Source organism: Narcine bancroftii, chromosome 1 (assembly GCF_036971445.1).
Source record: "Narcine bancroftii isolate sNarBan1 chromosome 1, sNarBan1.hap1, whole genome shotgun sequence".
In the NCBI taxonomy this organism is placed as follows: Eukaryota; Metazoa; Chordata; class Chondrichthyes; order Torpediniformes; family Narcinidae; genus Narcine; species Narcine bancroftii.
Genome location: NC_091469.1, coordinates 471,001,422 through 471,023,893, shown reverse-complemented (window position 1 = coordinate 471,023,893; position 22,472 = coordinate 471,001,422). Strand labels below are relative to the sequence as shown.

Here is a 22,472-nt window from a genome sequence, read left to right as displayed (position 1 = left end):
TATCCTTCCATAATTGCACACAATACTTCAAGAGTGGTTAACCAAAATTTTGTATAGCTTCAATGTGATGACCTTACTCTTTTTTAAAATTAAATTAAATTTAAACATGTAGCATGGTAACGGGCCATTTCGGCTCAAGAGTCCGTGCTGCCAATTACACCCAATTAATCTACATCCCCCAGTATATTTTGAAACAAGATCCCCAGGGAAAACCCACACAAACACAGGGAGAACATACAAATTCCTTACAGATAGCGCAGGATTTGAACCGCAGTCCCGATCGCTGATGCTGTAAAGGTGTGGTGCTAATTGTTTTACCAACCGTACTGCATTGGTTGGGGCAATGAAAGAAATGATGCCACATTGGCTGCCTTTGCCACCCTATTTACTTGAGTGGCCTCTTTAAAGGAACTGTTGATCTGGACCTCCAGATCCCACTGCATATCAATGTTTTTGAGAGTCCTACCATTAACTGTATACTTTCCCCTTGCATTTGATCTCCCAAAGTACATCACCTCTCACTGTCAGGCTAAATTTCATTTGCCTTTTCTCAGCCCATTATGTTTATTCATCCTCGTGTATTCTTTGATGTGCTCTTCACTGTCCATGCTCCACCATTCTTTGTGTCATCTGAAAATTTGCTAAACCACCCACTATTTTTCATCTAACCCAGAAAACACATCAGTAGCAACAGGAGTTCCAACATTGATCCCTGTGGAATGCCAATGGTCCCTGATCTCCTGCAAGAATAACACCCTTCCACCACCACTCTCTTCCTTAGGCCAGCCATTTCCAAATTCAAACTATCAAATCATTGTGGATCCCATGTATCTTTGCCTTCTGAATCAGCCTATTGCAAGGGATCTTGTGAAATGCCTTTCTAAAGTCCATGTAACCATGCTGACTGTCTCTAATCTGGCCATGTTTTCCTAAATATGCATAACTCTATCCTAGTATTCTCTACAAAAGTTTCCCTACCTCTGAAGATTTATCTTGGTCAAACATTGACAATCCGCCAGTGCTCGTGAGGATACATTTATTTTAATTAAGGCCCCAGCAATCTCCTCCCTTCTTTCAATAACCTGGGATATATCTCGTACATCCCTGAGGATTTGTCAGCTTTGATGCTCTTCAGTAGAATCATCACTACCTTGGTCTTGATCTCAAAATATCATAACATAGCATTCTCCACGCTGCTCTCACTATCCTCTGTGCCCTTTTCCTTGGTAAATACTGATGCAAAGTGCTCATTTAGTAATTCACCCACTTCCTCTAGACATCGATTCCCTCCATTGTCCTGAGTGGTTCTATCATTTCCCTAATTAACCATGTTTTTAAATGCAACTATAAAATACCTTTGGATTCTTTATAATCCTACTTGCCAAGGACCCGTCATGGCCCCTTTTGGCCTTCCTCATGCCCTAATTAAATCTTGCCTGCAATCTTGCCATTCTACAAGGAAAGCGGTTTGATTTTGTATATGCACATGTCTACTTTGTTATTGACTAAATTCATGACCTCACTCATCATCCAAGGTTCCCTCACTTTGCCATCCTGTTCTTCCTCTTCTCTGAAACATCCTGGTCCTGGACTCTTAATTTGCTGGAACAACTCTCACATGTCAGTTGTGGACCTGCCTGATCACAGCTGCTCCCAATGAACATTTTTCCCCCTCCCCAGCTGCTGCCTCATTACAGAATTTGCCCAGCTCAATATGGTGTTTTCCCATAAAATGGTAGCTTGTCCTTCATGACTTATCTTGAAACTTCAGCAAATGTGATCACTATTCCCAAAACTCCCTGCAGCTGAAATTTTTATCAACTGACCAGGCTTATTTGGCAGTTCATGGTCAAGTACCTTCCTGATTGGAATATTCTACCTACACGCTGCTTCAAGAATCCCTCCTGGATGCACCTAACAAATTCTGCCTCTGGCACAATATCATCCCTGCCAATACTGGGTAATTAAAGTCTCCCATTTCGACTTGCCAATGCTTTTACATCTTTATAATCTGTCTATATGTCCTCCATCTCTCAGTGGCTAATGGGAGACTGAAAGCATAACTCTATCAGAGTGATCACAACTGTGATCTCTAACCCGTATTGTTTCAGTCATGGCTACAGCATCATAATTTCATTAGTGATCCAGGCTGTGTCGATCTGCCTTGCCTGTAATATACCTTGCATTAAAATAAGCAAACTTCAGCCATCAGTTTCAGTGTTCACTTACCCATTCCTTCCTGTCGGACGGGTGCCATAACATCTAATGTCCCTCCACTAGCTGCCCTATTCTCCCCCCCCCCCCCACTCTAGTTTAAATCTTTCCAAGCACAGTACATTTCCAGTTGTCCAAAAAAGTTTGGGGCCAGATGTTTTTTTGGTTAAGTCGAGTTTTCAGATAACTGAATCATGGCTTGAAACACCCCAGTGATATCAGCAGAATACTTGTATTGTCAATCCCTGACACCTCCCCACCACTGTCCACGCTCCTGAAGCCAATCACCAACACCTCCCCACCGCTCCTGCCAAGGACCCCAATGTCGCTACTCCTGCCCAGGAGACCACTTTCCTTGATGTCGCTGGTCAGTGGAAAATCAAGTACGGTGGAGGATAAAGAAGAAATGGAAAGGGAGAGGGGAGGGATTTACCTGAGACGAGGACAATCTCCCCATGTGCTGACTTCCTCCAGTCCCACACTGATGGCTCAAGATTCCAGTTTGCTTCTCTGAGCCAGCATCCAGCCTTTCACTGTCTGTCTTCACAGCTGGTTCTGAGCTCTCTTGTTACCAAACTGGCACTAACAGTGTGTCAGAGCCCCACATGAGCACATCGGCTGACAAAAAATTTCAACTTGTGATGTAATGTCACTGAAGGGGGAGGGAAAAATTCAGTTAACTGAATTTCAGATAACCGGAAACACTCACCACCCTTCAAATCTCTTGGTTCTCATCCATTTTGGTTGTAACCTATCCCTTTTGTAAAGGTCCCACCGACCCTGGAAGAGAGCCCAATGATCTATTAGCCACATTAGCTTCATAGCCACATAAAGACACAGGAGATTTTAAACGAAAGAATTCATTGTGGACAAGTAGTTGACATTATGTGGAAGATGCCAATTAGGTGCATTGCCACAAGATGGCAATGTTGCATGGTCAGAGTGATCACGGAGCAATTCGCAATATCAGTTTTAGCTTTTACGTTGGAGTTACTATATTTGAAATATATTTAAAATGGAAATCCCATCATAAAAATAGTATTCTTTTAAAATAAATGTTAACAATTTTCCTGTCATTTATGATATTGGCAATCTGCCTTTCATCACAATCGCTCCACAGCAGATGCAATATCAGTGGCTCTCCACTCATCTCTGGATCACTTTGAAAACAGAAATTCATGCTTACAGCTGCTCTTCATCAGCTACAGCTTGGCCTCCAATACCATTATTCCCTCAGTGCTGGTCAAGAAGTTACAAACTCTAGGGCTCTGTCCTTGACTTTCTCATTGGAAGACCACAGTCAGTACAAATTGGAAACAACATTGTCTCCTCACTGATTACCAACTCAGGCACATCCCAAGGATGCATGCTTACCCCACTCATTATGTGAAAATGTGTCTGCACTAAGAAAACACAGCAGAAAACAGCAAAATCACTTATATTTCCAGCAGTTTGAGTGAGGAAGTACAAGGAAGAGTTCAGTTACTCTTTCTCTGTACTGAGCACTCACTCAACTTGCACAAATTGCAGATATGCTTTATATAGTAAACTGGGGCCAATGTGGTTCTTGAGCTTCTTGGCTCAATATGCTTAGGAATTGGTACAAATTATTGACAAATTGGTAGTTTTTGCATCTGTAGCTTTTTTTTTGATTGGCCACATTCATCAAGAAACTATTCCTTGTTTCTCTTCCTATCAGAATGAAATATTGTTGGCTTCAGTCTACTCCAAAGATGATTTTGAAGACTTTCTATTTTTTGACTCTATCTCCTTGTGTAACACATGTTTTAGCTGAATAAGGTTTTAGCTGCAGAAATGTAACACCATATGATGTCTTTCCTTATCAAAAGAAATATTCTTTTTGATTCATGTCAAATTCTCTTTGTCAGCCATTTTATTAAAAATGTCTTTGCTAAGCTCTTTATTAAAGCATTAATTCTGTTAATGGGTTTAATTAAGATCTGTTAGCCTGCTTGCTGTTGGAAGAGCCCCACAATTCTCTGTTCCCTCCTTTTATCATTTCATGATAACCACCTTAGATAATATCCTTTCCATGGATAAAATAGTAAAAACATTTTAACAAGATTGCTTCCACAATGATCAACAGTAAAATGCTTCCATAACAAAAGAAGGGTCCCCATAGCCCTTTCTTTTCCTTCCTTTATTATCACTTGAGAACTACTAAAAGGACTGTAGCGGATACTTGGACATCATAGAAACACTTAATCTTCAAGGGGAGCTAGCAGCATAATAAAACTTTTTTCTGGCCACCGGATCTATCTGGTGCCAAAGCAATGAGTAAAGGGGTAGGCATAATAGTCAGGCATTTTGTACCAATTTCTCGTAAGTCCTATATCTCTTTGCATTGGCTCACCAATTTAGTGACATACAGCAGTCTCGACCGATAACTTTACAGGTCTCCCCACAACCAGCCAGAATAAATCAGGGTCCATTTAGTTTTGGGTCATCACACTATCTCTGCTGATAATTGACAAACTGCCTTCCCAGCTGCTTGGAGCCCCTTAACTGTTTCATTTGCCAATAGCTCCAATACTGATCACAGTGAATCACTGTGAAAAGGGGGACGGAATCATAAAGACCTGCTCCATCTTGGAGATATCTGTCTTTGTCCTGAACCTGATTATGTCTGGCCAACCAGGGTATTGGTGTAGCCTCTAAACATGATGAATATAGGGAACCAACATATCCCTATTAAAAGGACCCCATCCAATTTGCAGTCATGCCTTATGTCAAAAATAAGACTCATTGTATACAGTAAGAGTTTTACGTCAACTTTCTCCCAATTTTTGGTATGGTAATATAACTGTAGGTACCATTTAATAAAAGATGTCATGTGAAACTCTGTTGTCCTTCACATGTTTACATCCTTACTTGTCTTTAATCTGTTCTGTCTCAAAATCCATTCTATCACTTCCTGTATGGGGTAGGGGCTGGTTCTTGAGGGGATAACTCCCATTGAGTTGGTTAGAATATGGGAATAGATTCAACAGCTATAATCATTCATCTTATCAACAATTAAGTAAAACACCCAAAATTCCTCTTTCAGTCATGATTCCAGTATTCAGTTAAGTTCAAATGTCAAGGCAACAAAAAGGCATAACAGTAAAGTTCTCATGTTGCAGGTGGGACTTTTTTGGTCTGTTATAATAAATGTCTTTAGGTTTTCCTTCTGTACGACGTATCCAGTGAGACTGTCCTTCAAGCTTAACTGCAGTCACTGTTATTAATGGTACCTGGAATTGTCCTTTCCAGTGAGTTCCCGTTTCTTCTGATCCAATTCTTTATGTGAACGTAATTTTCAGGTTTGATGTTAGGATATTCACCACTTCGATGTGTTGGATCACCCTCCTTTACGTGAAGCTTGATATACCTGTGAATTTACTGCTCAAAAAAGTTTGAGTTGGACAACTCAAATATTTGATTAGGTCATCACCTAATGATAATAAATCTATGCCTACTGACAGTGCAGGCTTTGCTCCCCCAAGTGTCCAAATTGGCTGTCTGTGGGCCATCTCTGCAACAGGTAGCCCCAACTTAGCCTGTGGTGTCATCCGCATTTTAAACAATGCGAAGAGTAGCACTTTTTACCTAATTTTAGCCCTGTTACCTCAGTCACTTTCGCTGGCTTAGTTTTTTAATGTTTCATTCGCACATTCCACTATTCCTGTTGCCTGAGGTTAATGGGAGTAGTGGAACCACTGTAACATTCCCAATTCGTTATACAATTCTTCATTTAGTTTGGTTACAAACTGAGGACCATTGTATGAACTCAGTGTCTCAGGTAGTCCATAGCAGGAAATTATTTCCCTTAACAAAATTTTTTAGCAACATTGTCTTAACTAATAGTCAAAGCAGTATTGTCTTTAAAAAAAAAGCTAATTAAAACACAATGGCCTCCTCGCAAGAGGTACGTCCCTGCTGGCATGGTGTCCCTTCACCTAAGATTTGGATGCCACCATGTCTGCAGTATGGCATTTAAGATCCTTATCATTACTTCCTTGCCAATGTGAGTATCATTCTGCACATAATCAAGTAACAGGGGTTAAAAAGATATCCGATAACTGTACACATGTTTGGCTGGCATAATCTATAACTCAGTAACGTAATGTGGGCCACAGCCCCTCTGTTTCCATTGTTGTTTCTCAGCTGCAGAGACATCCCTCTACTGTAAAATGAGGACTGACAAAGTGAAAATCCAGCTACTGAGGTGGTGGGGGGGAGAGAAGAAGGAAAGTTCTGTGTAGAACTTTTCTTCTTCTTTGGCTTGGCTTCGCGGACGAAGATTTATGGAGGGGGTAAAAAGTCCACGTCAGCTGCAGACTCGTTTGTGGCTGACAAGTCCGATGCGGGACAGGCAGACACGATTGCAGCGGTTGCAGGGGAAAATTGGTTGGTTGGGGATGGGTGTTGGGTTTTTCCTCCTTTGCCTTTTGTCAGTGAGGTAGGCTCTGCGGTCTTTTGGAGTATAGGAAAACTACAGAACAGCTCTTCACTTTCATGTTTATTCCTAATTTTATGTTTAGGACTTTGGATCAATGTTCGATGTATTAAATGCACTATATAAAAAAATTACTACTACATATCCCGCCTCATTTTAGCTAATTACCCCACAGCTTGTCTGCCTCTCTGCTGCATTTTAACAATATCCCCAAATCATTCTCATTTTGTGTTTAAAAAGTTGTATAAATGCATTTCAATGAAATAACTGCCTGGTTTCAATGAAATCACTGGTTTCAATGAAATCACTGCCTGGTTTGGAAGTCCCAACTCTCAAGGCAAGAATAAACTCTGCCTGCGGCATCACAGCCACCAGACTTCACTCCTTTGAGGACATCTTCATGAGTCAGTGTCTTAAAAAAGCAGTCTCTATCCTCAAAAATCCCCACCACCCAAGCCATGCCCTGTCTCTGCTTCATCGGGAAACAGGAACAGTAACCTAAAAACAAACACTTAATGGCACTAAAACAGTTTCTTTCCCCCCCCCCCCCCACCCTTACTTTTTGTGCACTACTTTTTTATTTAATATTGTAAGATGTTTGTAATATGAATGTTTGCACCATGATACTGCCACAAACACAGAATTTCATGACTTGTTCATGACAATAAAAATTTGATTTGGAATGTTTGATCCATGTAAAATTGATCTCAAAAATTATGATTTAATACATAACTTGAATTTTCTTTACTAGCCATTTATTTTCTGTGGTGCTTTGTCATGCCCTTTCTGATGCATGTGACCTGTGACTATATTTCCCATGGATGCTTATGGCAAGAGAATTGAATGCAGCGTTAGACTATATATGGGAAATTAAGCAAAGGAACAAATTTCCTTCCCAAGATAGTATACATGTTAATAGATGGAGTGAGCAAAGGTTCACCAGATTATTTCAGATGAGTTTAAACAGAATAAGTCAGTGTTCTCTTGAGTTTAGCAGAAAGAGTGAGGGTATCATTAAACAAGGTAATATTTCTACAGTGCTTGAATGTATATGTGTGTAGTTAATGTTTCCCCTGGCTGGAGAATCTACAGCTAAGAGGTCACAGTCTCAAAATAAGATGTCAGCCTGTCATGGAATATTTGAGAATGTTTTTGGGAGATAAAATGGTAAAATTTACACACACTTTAAAACAGATCTTATTTGAAATACTGAAGAATTCATATTCAGTGACTATACAGAAACTATGGAGAATGCTATGCACATTTCACAAGTAGGTGCTAATTGAAATGTCATAAAATGAATAGACTATTGTCTTGGAAAAACCTTTTGACGTCTCTGCAAAGTGCTCACTCAGAGGTCATTGGGAGGTTATTGTTTACCTAAAACAACCGATTGGAGCAGAAGACTAACCCCTATTGTTTGCTGGAGAAGGTTGGGGGTTTTGCAAGTGAGAGAGAGAAGGACATGCTCTCTCAGAGAGAGAGGCAGACAGACAGAAGGGAATTTTGGTCTGTGTGTGACAGAAAACTGTAACAAGCCAGGAGAAGCTTGTTGGAACTGAAACAGAAGCTCTAGAGTGGCAGATGGCTGGAAGTGCTATCTGATGTTTTTCTTGGAATAAGAGGAACAGAAAGAAACTGTGTGGTAGCCTGAAAAACAAAGGTTATTATCTGGAGAACCCTGATGGAGCAAGTTTCATCATTGAGGTTTCATCATTAATGGTGGTTCCTCAATTGTGGAAATCCTGGAACAACACATCACTCTCTCTGCAAACCTACAAGAACCTTCCTGAGCAGTAAACATTTACCTTTCGAGCACCAAAGCCTGGTGAACTTTATACATGTTAAATTCTGTGCACGGTATAAGAATTGCCTTCAACCAGTGAACTTGGAAGAATGTGAAATGAGATTGAACTGTGAATCAAAGAACTTTTCTTAAATTTACACACACATTACATGCACTTGCGCATAGAGTTAGAAGGGGGTTAAGTTAATAGTGATAAGTTAAAGTTTGATTCTGTTTTAATGTTTAAAGATAATTAAAAACAACTTTTGTTTAAGTAACTATTTGTCATGTTGAATGTCTATTGCTGCTGGGTTTTGGGATCCTTTGGGCTCGTAACAAACCATTTAAAACAGGTGAGAAGATATTTCTTTGGAATTCTCCAGTGTTATTAATTTCAATCTGAACTCGAGCTGTTTTTCACCCCTTTGATAACAGGAGGATAAGAATCTCAATTATGCTGCTTTAAAATAATTCTTAAAATTTGGTAATCTTAATCCAACCTAATCAAATTTCCACATTAATTTTTCTAGACCAACTCTTGACATCTTACCTTTCCAAATAAATTCTCGTATCATTTTATTTAAACCTAAAAAATTATTCCGGTACATGGATGGGTAACGATTGAAATAAATATTGTATTCTTGGGAAAATCTTCATTTTAATACAATTCACCAGTCCTATTAGTGTTATTGGTAAATCTTTCCATATTAAGTATACTTCCATCTTTTTAATAATGATAAATAATTTAACTTCAACAATTTATTTATTTCTATTAATTTTCATTTCTAAATATTTGATTGTATCATTTTGCCACTTAAATTTTATCAGTCTTTTGCACTGAGAATAATCCCTATCTACCATAGGCATCACCTCACTTTTATCAACATTACCTTTATAACCTGATACTAATCTGTACTCTTAATCTCTCATTCAACTTATTTAACTATATTTCTTGCCCGTTAAATATACTATAACATCATCTGCAAATAAGCTCATTTTATGTTCTTTATTACCTACTTCAAATACCTTACTATCTCTATCAGTACTAATTATTTCTGCTTATGGTTAAATTGCTAATACAAATAGAAAGGGTGATAATGGGCAACCTTATCTCGAAGACCTTTCTAACAAAAAAGGTTTTGATGTTTGTTTATTTGTAATCATTTTTGCTTTTGGCTGGTCATATAATGCCTTTATCCAATTTATAAAAGCATTTGAGATTCCAAAAGCACTGTGTTTCAAATTAAAGGTCCCATTCCAACCTGTCAAATACTTTCTCTGCATCTAGCACTACTGCCACTGCTAAAATCTTTCTATTTTGTGCTATATTTATCAAAGTTAAAGATTTAACTATATTGTCTGCTGCTCTTCTATTTTTAATAAAACCAGTTTGATCCATATTTATTAATTTTGGTTAAAATTCAGCTAACCTATTGATGAATAATTTTGATACTATTTTATAATCTGTATTCAATAATGATATAGGTCTATATGAAGGAGGTTGTAAACACATTTTCCCTTTCTTTTTTCTTCATTTTTTTTTGACTTTTATTTCCTTCTCCAATTTCATTATTTCTTTATCTAACTAGTCTACTTCTTTCATATATTCTTTATTTACTTTTGAAGTATAACTTGTTATTTGACCTCTTATATGCCTTCATATTGTAAACTTACTTGTTACTGAATCTTTATTGGTTTCAAAAAAAAATTGTATCTGTTGTCTCATATAATCGCAAAATTCTTTTTTCTTCAATCAGGTTGTATTTAATCTCCATCTCTAGCCCATCTTTTGCTCTTTCAATAAAATTGACAAAATTAAAGGTGAATTATCCAAACAAACTCGTGCTTGATATTACCCCCTTTGAACTCTATGTTGAAATTGTGTAGAAATTAGAAACCTATATTCGTGAATATGTTTTGTATCGAAATGAATGAAAGGAATAATCCCTTTCATTTGAATGAATTCTTCTCCAAATATCCACTAGATCCATATCTTTCATTAAATCTACTATTATTTTTGCGACCTTTTTTGTTGTTTTATCCCTTTAGGTTCTAAAGCAAAATTAAAATCTCTCCCTAATGTAACTTTCCTTGGCATTTGATAATTGCATAAAAATATCTTGTATAAATTTACCATAGTCTACATTTAGTGCATATGCATTCGTTAAAGTCCATTGTTCCGAGTAAATCTGACAATTTACCAAAACATATCTTCGAGCTATATCTGCACTAATATCTATATTTTTACTGGTCATATTTTGTTTATCGATATTGCTGTACCTCTGGCCTTCGAATTAAACAATGATACAGTTCCTACCCAGTCTCTTAATTTTTCATGTTCTTTTTCTGTCAAATGTGTTTCTTGTAATAAGGCAATGTCTAGTTTTTTTTTATATATATACTAATAATTTTTTCTGCTTTATTTGGTTCTGTATCCCATTAATATTAATAAAAAATAAACTTTTCAGCCATCAACTCTTCCATTAACAAACCATCTTTTCACTCCTATTCCTCTCACATTTAGAACACTAATAGTATATTTCATAATATAATTATTATATTTAGGTAATATTAAGAAAGAAAAAGAAAGGAAACACAGAAAAAGATAGAACCCCCCACCCACCACTAAAGGCGTACATTATTGATAAAATGTCCTTACATCCCTGATCTATAGGAGTTATCAAAACCACATCTGCTTGTATGACTCCACATACACCCAGCTGACTCCCCGAAATATTATACTGCCAATTAGCAATTTTAACTTATTGTTAATTTCCTCCCTAATATTTATTCTCTCTCTCTCTCCCTCTCTCTCTCTCTCTCTCAATACATAAATTTATTTTCTTTTATAACTTCTGCTGTAATCTTTCTACTTCCTCTCTCAATTCAAACATCACTCACTTATCAAACGTGGCTTTTGATCTGGCTGCGGTTTTAGTCGTAATGTTCTATGAGCTCTTTCAGTCTCAGTGTCTCCTTGAAATTCGGTTACCCCCCCAAAGATTATGGAATCCAACGTTGCAAAAACCTCTTCATGTATTGTCCTTCATCACCTTCTGTAAGTCCAACAATTTTTATCATTTCTTCTACTGAAATTTTTCTAACATAGCAATGTTTTGAGTTAATTGATCTTTTGTTGCGCTGCTTCTACTTGAATATTTTTCATTTATTCTTTAACATTTTGAATTTCTAATTCGTTCCTTTTAATTTTTTCTTCAACAACTTCAAATTTTTTTTATCCATTTGCAACATCATTCTTTCCACCTATTTTGTAAAGCTCTTACTCTCAACTATCTCTCATTACGCTTTATCACTTCCATTGTCAATTGCACCAAAGATTGCTGAAGATTCTCTTTCATTTTCTTCTGTTTTTTAGTCAAAGCTCTCTGCTCTATGTACATTTTATGTTCTTCCTGTTCTTCTTCCTGATCTCTGGAGGCTTCTTGAAGATTTTTTTTTAATTGCCTTTTTTCTGTGCTCTGCGCATGCGCAGAGTCACCTCTTCTCTTGTGGCAGGCGCCCATTGTTGGAGGAGACCTTGTACAGTGATGTCCAAGGTCTCCCCAGCTCCAGGCTTGTCTCCACAGGCTTCTCTTCTTTATCTGTTTCCTTTTCTTGCTCAATTTCTTGAAAAGTCGTAGTCGTTTTATCCTTCTTTGGTGGCATTGTGTTGTTCTGTAGGCCTTTTGACAGCTTTTCTTTGTTTTTTTTATCACCAGCTTTTTTGGACTCTTTAAACCTTTTCAGAGAGAGAAGGGATTCCAAGTCTTAACCCCATGTCATCACATGGTATGTGACCACCCTCCCCCCATTAAACAAAAATGTTGCGCATGGGGAAACTACAGAATAAAGGCCAATCAACCCAGATGACATATTTATAATTAATTATGTGAAGTTTGGCATTTGATATAGTTTTGGCCTATGAATTCAATCTTATGATAAAATTTTGAGTAAATTTTATCTTGGGGAAAGGTATTGTCCAGAATTCCAAATACAACATGCCTGTTTTTAGATTTATCCTATTTAAATCTTTTTATGTACTGAGAGGATTTTGTTAACATGTCATACACAAAATGAGATATCTTACATGAACACTCCCTACATAAAAGAGCAAATATATATTCATTATATATTTGTACCTCATTTGGAACTTCATTCCACAAACTATTGCCACAAAGTCAAAAATGCTACCCTTCTGTTGTGACTTCTCTGTCATCTCTACACTGTCCTTTTCCATGAAATAATGCACGGGTTAAGTTAGAGTATTCTATCCCAACAATATTATCAGTCCCATTTGCTCACATCACCCAAATGAAATATCCATCTTGAAAAATGCAACTTTGAAGCCTCCCTAAGCAAGGTGGATGATTAAATGATGAGTTTTCCATTCATGGTATCCTTTGTGGTAGCATTGAATATCTGATCTACAAGTCAGAAACCTTGCCCATTGTTGCACATTTTATTGTCGGTACACAGTTTGCTAGGTTCTTCCCATCACTCAGGATACATAATGAGCAAGAAGGAATTTGACTTTTCATGTAATGATTAATCAAAGAATTTTTGTGGTGCAAGTTTTTAAATCATGATTTGCATTGATGCAATTATTATTTTCATTCTCTATTGATCTGTTCTTCGATATAGGGGAAAATGAACATACTTTGAAGTCCATGTAGAAATAGGGAATTTGATTTCAGGCAGATTGGCAAGATATTCAATAATGTTTAATGCAGAGAAATGTGACAGGGTAAATTTTGAGATAAGTTCCCCATTAAATGATTAAGAACAGGGGAAATTATTATTTGAATTTGTGTATAGTTAATATTGCTTCGATGAGAGAGTCTATCATAATTGTAGCATGACAAATCACTAGTTATGACACACAAGTTCGTCTATATCTAGTGTAGCCAAGTATTTGGTCTATATTCAAGTATTTAGTCCATCATTATGCTTCAAATATAATGCTCTATGGCCAAACAATGAAATAGTTTTGTTGACTATTCTTTGAGATATGTACACTCTTAAGAGATCCATGGAAGCAGAAAATACAGATTGCACAGAATTTTGTTGAACTGTAACTATACATTCTACTGATGAAAAAGTTAATGCTACCCTGTTTGAGAAGTGAATTTGTTTTTGTATCCAGCCTGTAAATCTGTATGTTTACTTTACAGTTAAAAGGGATCATTATAAGAACACTTCAGATAATGTGTGTTTTATTGCTTCTGTTCTTCCAGGCAAATTTTGCTTTATGGACTGAAAAATAAACATAATTTGACCTAATGTTTTTGTTTCTTCAACTTTATTTTAGTATTTCAGTAAAATGGAATACTTGGTTCTGTGAAACATCTGGCATCAACTAATGCAACATTTGCTGATCCAGGTCAGCATAGTGAGAGGGAGCATTTTTCGAAAGTATGAGGATGAACACTTATCAAATATTTTGTTAATTAATGGAAATAACTTTCCAACTGTGAAATATGAAAAGGGAAATGATGGTGAAAAATTAGACTTAAACAAGAAAGTCTGCAGGTGCTGGGGTAGTGTGCTGGAGAAACAGCAGATCATGCAGCATCCACGGGAAGTGAAGGGTAACCAACGTTTCGGGCCTGGGCCCAGTGTCAAAATGTTACTTCCTCGCACGTTTGTGTATTACACGTGAAAAATGAGACGTTTTTGGCAACTCAAGCTAATGAATTAACATGTGTTAGTGGTATTATAATACATAATTAGTCAAGCTCCTTTTGCCTGTCGTCACCATTCTAAACATAGACTGAGGCAATTCTGTGTCAGATTCTCAGAGTGTGGCTGGGGAGAGTGGGTGCCAAAAAAATAATTTTAGGTGCAATTTTTAATTAAGTATTACTCATCAGAAACCTGTTGTTGAGGTTTGTAACATTTTTAAATTAAAATCACAGAATGATTACAACATGAAAGGTGGCCATTTAGCCGTCACGCTCTCATCAGCTTCGTGCAAGAGCAATCTGGTGAGTCCCATCCCCCAGCTCTTTTCTCATTGTCGTGCCTCTTTTCTCCCTTAAATATTCATCCAATACCATTTTAAATGCAGCAATTGAAATCTATTCCTCAGACAACGAATCTGAAGCCACTGATTCTCATTGGATGGGAACAGTTTTTGTTAATTCTACTTGGTTCCTTTTATCAAATCTATATCACCTGTCAGCCATACCTGCTTTAAGCAGTGTTATCCTCCATTATCTCCACAGAACTGAGGTTTCTCATTGCAATGACCATTGTACTATATTTGTTCTGAACCTTTCAGTCTTTATTTTCTTGTTACAATGCAATGATCAGAATTACATTATGTAATATTATGACCAAACTATACAGCCATGTTATGAAAGAGCTTAATAATCAATCCTTAAAAAGCCTTTTTTTTTAAACTCGCTTTGTCTACCAATCTTGCAACCTTCTAATATTTATAAACACAGACAGTAAGGTGTTCAGAATCAGAATTTATGATAATGAGCAAGTCACGAAATTCATTGTTTTGTGACAGCATCACAGTACAAATATTCATATAAACCACCTTACAAAAAATAGTGCACGAAAAGTCAAAGTGAGGCAATGTTTTTGTTCATTGATTATTTAAGAATCTGATGGCAGCAGGAAAGAAAATGTCCTTCTGCTGCTGAGTGCTCCCCAATGGTAGCAGAGTGAAGAGGGCACGATCGGGGATGAGGGGGGGGTTGAGGGTACATTTTTGAATGGTGAGGGTACTTGAGGGTAGCGGCTACTTTCTTAGATTCTGCCTCTTGAGGATGCCCTCAATGGAATGAAGTCTGGTGCCCGCGATGCCGCAGGCTGAGTTGACAACCCTCTGGCACCTCGATATCATACGGTGATGCAACCAGCCTGAATTCTCTCCACACTACACCTGTAAAAGTTTTTGAGAGTCTTCAGTGACGTACTGAATCTCCTCAAATACCTCACTGGCTACTGGCGAGCCTTCTCCGTGATTGCATCAACATGCAGGCTCCAGGAGAGACTCCTGGAGATGTTGACATCCAGGAATTTGAATTTCTGAAGTGGATTTGAAGTTCTGAGTGAATTTGAAGTGGATGCAATCATATCAGCCAATAATGGAAAAGGCACAAAAGACAAGAGATTTCTCTCACTTGTTTTCACCATGGCAGTTTTCTGTCAATTTCACATCAATGCTGCCAGGGCTGTTTATTGTTCACTTTTACTGCAGAACCAGTATCTGGCACTTCACACACACACACATATATATATATATATATATATATATATATATACACATATAAAAATATAAAGTCATATACAGATCAATTACATTGTTACTCATGACTCTTCCAAAACTCGAATCAAATTCATTGAATACTTTTTTTACTTATGACCTATGCGACTTATGAACATACGACTGAATTTTTTTTAATATATAAAATTTATGCAGTTTATGTTATATTTCACAAACTATAGCAGGAATACATGGCACATAAGAGCCAAAATATGCATACTTACCTTGTTAGTTGGCATTCTGGGGTCCCGGGACTGGGCATGGCCATCTTGATTCCTGTGCTTGCGTGAAGGATTTGAGTATTGGAGTTCAGTTGATGCATGCACAAGAGTTAAGGATGCGATTTCAATATCGTCAGGGCGCTTAACTCTCACGCATGTGCCACCCAAACTCCAATACACAAACCCACCGAATGCTCGTGCTTACACCAACCAAAGACTCGCGGATGGGCACAACAATCAAGATGAACCCAGAATGCTGACTAACAAGGTAAACATGAACCAGAATGTGGAAAGGTTTTCCAAGGTTGATCAGCAAATTCAGGAAGCCTTAAGTTGTTATCGTCAAATGTACGTTGAATAAAAGATTTAAATAAAAAGTTTGTTTTAAGACTTCGGTACTCCATGCACGGGCACAATTCTGACTTGCGTCCATTCCAAGATACAACCAATTCTTCGGTGTCCATTACGGACCTGTAATTCATAGGTGCTGAAATTGATGTAAAACTGGTTTGCCAGTGGTTTGTTTTGTTTGTATTTTTTAATGATCCCTTCAGTTTTCTGGCATTACCCTAATAACTATGGAGAATTAGAAGATTATGTATGACCAGAGCCTCTGCAATTTCAATTCATATATCTTTCACGAACCTCTGATGCATCCTTTGCAGAATTAGTGGTTAATCTACCTTGAGTAAAGCTAGTCTTTCTAATACTTCCCCTGTACCATTTCAATGTCTTTCCATTATCTCACTAATCTCTCTTTTTACTCTGACTTTGGTAAAGAGATGAAAAGTTTTCATTTAGTATCATGCTCCCTCAGATCCATTTGTAAATATTGACTTTGGCTGCTATCCCATGTAATTTAATCCATTCATTATTTATATGCTTAGTTTATTAACTAGTCTGTGAGGAAATTCTTATTTTTTGTTTTTCAATGCCTGATTCCCAGCCAGATTGGCGTCGATTGTATTCCAATGAAAGGTTTTAGTATTGGAATCATGCAGCACAAAAACAAGCCCCTTGGCCCAATTAATTCCATGCAAACTGTGATGCCTCCTGTTTGTCCATGTATCTAAATATCTCTCTAAATGCCAGGAATTCCAGAATTATCCATACCTTTACAGTCATAAGAAGTGGACCATTCAGATCCTCCTTGGAAACAAGTTACTCATTTTGACTTCTGATTTTTTTTTTAAAGCCCACTTGTTCATGTTGCTGGGTCTAATTTATGGGATCAGTTTTTAAATGTTGATTAATTTTTTTAAATTTTAAATTAAATTTTAATATAGTAACAGGCCATTTCACCCCACCCAATTTATACCCAGTTAACCTACACCCCCCCCCCCCAGTACATTTTTGAATGGTGGGAGGAAACCACCTGGGGAAAACCCACGCAAAAAGGGGAAGAACGTACAAACTCTTTATAGACAGCGCAGGATTCAAACCCCGGTCCTGATCGCTGGCACTGTAAAGGTGTTGTGTTAACTGCAACACCAACCGTCGTATTATTGTATGTAAAAATTTTCAACTTATCTATCTATCTTCAGATTCATAACCGTCATGGTGACTTCCAATTACGTGTCACATTAGAAAACCTTCTTTCAGCAGACCAGGTTGGACGGTGGTGGATTGTGGGATCTTCGTGGAGTGGTGCCCCTATGATTGGCCATACAGAAACCAAACCACAACAAGATGTGGTTGTTGGAGAGGTGAGCCTTTGGCAATTGAGTTGGGCATATCATACTTTCAAAAATTATGCAGTAATTTTGGTACATTAGGAGATTATTTAGTTGTAATCCTGTGAGGCTGGATTGCTTTCTGCATTAGACTTGTAATTTCCTGTATTCCGTATCTTGTACCTTTATCTCATTAAATATTATGACTGAATATGTTTTGATTTGTCTTTTGGAAATGCGATTCATACTCTAATAACAATTTACATGTAATATTTCTAAACTTCCTGGTACTGATTTTGATCATTTACAATTTAATGTCTCGAAATTTGAGTGGTTATTTTGATGTTCAGGAAAATGGGCAGTGACTATTATGTCATTGGTTATGTTACAGAATTATGCTATTATTAATCTTTAAGTTATATATTTTAGAGAGGTATCTTGTGGGTTGGAGACACACACACACAGAACACAGTTTCTGGAGAGATGCTGTGTCTGCTATGTCCAGCTGTAAACAGAGCAATAAAACGAGAGTTGATTGTTCCTTAGAAATAATGAAGACATTGAATGTTTACTCAGAAAAACATCTGATCAAACAGAAAACTATTTGCTTCATTATGTGGTTTCTGGAGAAATGAAACTTTAAACAAAACAAGTAGTAATGTCCTGTCATATGATTAGGACACTTCAAGAAAACATCTTTAATATGATGAACCAGTTTCATCTGAAGTCAAAAATGCAGTAACATTCTGTAGAAATAGATAGCTATCATGTTCTCCTTGTCAAGGGAGGAACTCAGGATCAAAGTGGCTTCAGAAAAGATAGCCACTTTAACTGTCTTTCTTTGTAAAGAGAGAACAGTACTACTGTGGCCATTTTAATAATGGTCACTTCATCTAAAAATCTTGCCTAGGTTTGTGAAATCATTGTGGAAATCACACATTCTGTCACCTCCATGCAAGAGAGGGTAATTGTGAAAAAAATCATTTGTATGAGGAAACATTTCTTTGAAACCAACTCTACAAGAATTCCTGAGTTTTGAGAAGTCTGATGACTTGGGGCCTCACATACTCCATAATTACTTTTGAACAACAGTTTAAAGATTGAATTTCAACAAAAAAAATTTATAAGACTGAACTTTGAAATTGACTTTTCAGAATTGTGCCTGAACTGTAATGGTTTGGGATCTCTCTCTCTCTCTCTCTCGCACATAGTTGTGATACTTGTGCTACGTTTAGAGTTTAGTAAGAAATGCTATATTATTAATAGTTATTAATAAAAATTATTGTTTTGAAGATACCATTGTCTTGATGAATTTCTGTGGCTGCTGGTCTAGGTCGTAACACTTGAAATCCAGCTATGCACAATATAAATAAATGATTGGGATGAAGGAACAAATATACATAATTTTGCTAAAGATAGAAAACAAAATGGAATTGTAAGATGTAAAGATAAAGCAAAAGGCCTTGAATCAATTTAAACACGTTGAGCGGTGAGATATAGAGTTGATATAGAATAATCTTAATAAATGTGAGAATATCCACAGACAGAAAGGCTAAATAATTAAATGGTGAGATCGAGAATCTAGATGTCCTACACCAGTAAGGAGTTAAGAAAGCAAATGGTAAATTATTAGTCATTGCCAAAGATTTTGAAGAAGTATCAAGGATATCACATAGCATGTAGCAGTATATAGGGTCTTGGTGAGATTACATCTGGAGTATTGTGTGCTGTTTTGGTCTCCACTTGCCATTTCAAGGATGTTTTAGTATGGTAATGCAGCGTGGTGGTCACAACGCTGTCGAAAGCATTGCGTGCAATTTTTGGCCTGCCTCCGCACTCTTTCTGAAGCCTCACTTAGTTCTTCTGGTTCTGTAACACCAACATGCTTGAAGTCTGGCTGCCGCAACAACCTCACAAGTCCTCATCAAAATGAGTGGCAGCAGGATCACAGAGAGCAAATTCTAAATCCCCATCCCTGGATGATTCGGGTGGCCTTTTGACAGTTGCTCACTGCTTTAAGAAGTAGATTACCAAAAATAAACCAACTGCTTTCTTTATCAGTGAAAATTAGTGTCTCCATTAATGGAAACGGGGTCACATTATCATTGACGTATAAAGTTCATGTGGCTATTCAGCTCAGGGCATTTGTGGTCTCGTGGTAGGTTCAGTGACAGACCAGGGAATTGGACGCATTGTGGCGGTGCACACCTGAAGGCAGGCGAGCGAGCTCCGCATTGTTGCAGCAGCGGAGCAGCTGCGTCAAGATGGTGCCACTGGGTGCGTATTCTTCCGTGATCAAGTGGGCTGCGCATATGGACTGGGCTGCGCTGCGCATGGGCGGAACTGACAGGCTGCCCTTATATAGGGAGCAGAACTGGCTTTTCAAAAATAAATCGTTGGAAGTGCAAGCGACTTAAAGGGTGTCATCTCCTCATTTCGCTTCCCCTGGTAGTTACCGCTACAGCATCATCATATTGCCTTGGCATTGAAGTGTAAGATGATCTTATCCATGAGAAGGACATGGTCATCAATTCTCTGTCACTTTGGCCAAATGTGTTATGTATTGTTCAGATAATACCTTGTATTATTGATTTAAATTAATAGTTTGAAATTTTACTCTGGCACATGGACAAAGATGTGCCATTTAGATCCATCATCCCAATAAAGACAAAAGTGAATCAAGAACAGATATAGTGGCAGCAGCAAGCAAAGCTGCTTTTTCACCGCTCAAGCCACTAGGGTTCTGTTCTGACCTCCAGCATTGTCCATGTGGAGTCTGTAACCATGAATCTCCTCTTAGCGTTCTGCCTTCCTCTCCCATCCCCAAAATATGCATATTAATAAAATAGGCATAGTTATTGCCACTGGTGAGATAAGTGAGTGATATGTGGCGGTTAGGCAGGGAGGAGTTGTGGGAAAATTGGGAGACTAAATTAACTTCAGATGAATGAAAATGACCTTTTAAATTAATGCTTGATAGTTAGTGTGGACTAAAGGTATGTTGAAACTGGAAAACTGAATTCTAAAGATAATAGAGAAATTATTGCATGAAAATTTTATACAGTTGTTTAAAAATATTACTCCAAAATATTACTAACTAATTGGAATACTTAAAAGATCAAGCAGCATCGAGAGTAGACTGTCAAACTGTTTTTCCAAGGGTAAAAGTGTGAGACACTGGAGGAAATGTTTTTAAGGTGAGGGAAGGAAATTTCAAAGGAAATGCCCAGGGCATTTTTTTTTACACATTCAGAATGGTGGATGCAAGGAATGGGCTACCAGGGGTAGTTGTGGAGGCAGGTGCAATATTAGAGTTTAAGGGCTTCTAGATAGACGTGAATATTCAAGGAATAGAAGGGTATGTATCATGTACAGTCAGCAAAGTTTTAGTTGATTTTGGGCATCCATGTTCAGCACAGATATATGGGTTAAAGGGCCTGCTCCTGTGCTATATTCAGTCTGTACAGAGAGGGTTTTTTTTTTAATTTTCAAGCAAGTTAAAGTTTTAGATTGACATTTTGTCACACCATTTCTTGTTCTTATTTCCAATGTCCAGTTGTAATAACTTTCACTGAAGACATTATCAAACCTGACTGAAAAGGCTGAAGGAATAAAACGTCAAATATATTTAGAGTTCATGTAAAACAAAAGAACAGCATTCATGATAGCTAATGAAATGAATAAACCAATGGTGGAATTAATAACAATGAGGTAAAGAGAGGGAGAGGCATAGAACGGAAGTGGTCCTTTCAGCCCACCAAGTTTGCATGCCACTAATCCTACATGGATCCCATTTTTTTTATTGTCCCCACATTTTCATCAACATCTGCCAGGCTGCTGTTCATTGACTTCAGCTCATCGTTTTTAAAACATCTATTTCTCAGAGGCTAGTGGAGAAGCTGTTCTCACTGGGAATCAACACCCCTCTCTGTTAAGGTATCCTGGGTTTCCTAACAGAAAGACCAGTCTGTCAGGGATGGAAGCAGAACTTTGAGTACTGTCACACTGAGCACTGGCACACCTTTAGGTTCCAGCACTGTGTCCTCTGCCCGCTCCTATTCACACTACTGACCCACAACTTCAATGCCAGATCCAGCTCCAAAAGTGTCATCAAGTTTGCAGATGACACAGCAGTAGATGGCCTTATCAGCGAAAGTAAAAACCTGAGTCTCAACGTGGACAAAATGAAGGAGATGATCGTGGACTTCAGGAATGACCAAAGATCAACAACTCTGTAGTAGAGAGAGTGGAGAGCACCCCCCACAAACAACATGATCTATCAGGATCGTTGTCTGAAGAGGACGTACAAAATTCCACTATGCACACAACATATTTCAGCTGCTTCCATTGGAAAAGAGATAGAGGAGTATCGGAGCATGCTCCACCAGGCTGAGGAACAGCTTCTTACCAAGGGCAGTGAGGAGGATGAAGAACCATTGAGACTCATATTCATGAAACTATTTATTTATTTATATAGGTGAATACTTATACTTGTCTGTAAGTGTTATGTCTGGTTGTGTGTCTGCATGTTTTGCACTGAGGACCAGAGAAGGTTGAGTTGTTGGGCTGTACTTGTACAATCAGATGACAATAAACTTGACAGATTCTACCATTTACCTGGATGCTTGGGCAATTTACAGTGACCGTCCCACATGTTTTTGGATTGTGAGAACAAATTTGTGAGTGTTTGGATTTCTCCAATATAGTCATGGAGAATGTGCAAATTCCAAACAGATACCACCATGGTTCAGATTGAACCACAGTCTCTGGAATTGTGAGATATTAGCTCTGTTAACTGCACCACAGAACCGCATCAAATCGGGTAAATCAGAATTTATTT

General features: G+C 37.7%; 1 protein-coding gene across 1 annotated transcript in view; it reads left to right on the top strand.

Moving 5' to 3' along the window:
* nom1 (nucleolar protein with MIF4G domain 1) overlaps window positions 1-22,472 on the top strand; it is a 70,332-nt gene that overhangs the window by 25,852 nt on the left and 22,008 nt on the right. The window contains exon 6 of the mRNA XM_069914748.1: window positions 17,504-17,665. Within this exon, the coding sequence (XP_069770849.1) occupies window positions 17,504-17,665 (162 nt within the window). The remainder of the gene's footprint in view (window positions 1-17,503; window positions 17,666-22,472) is intronic.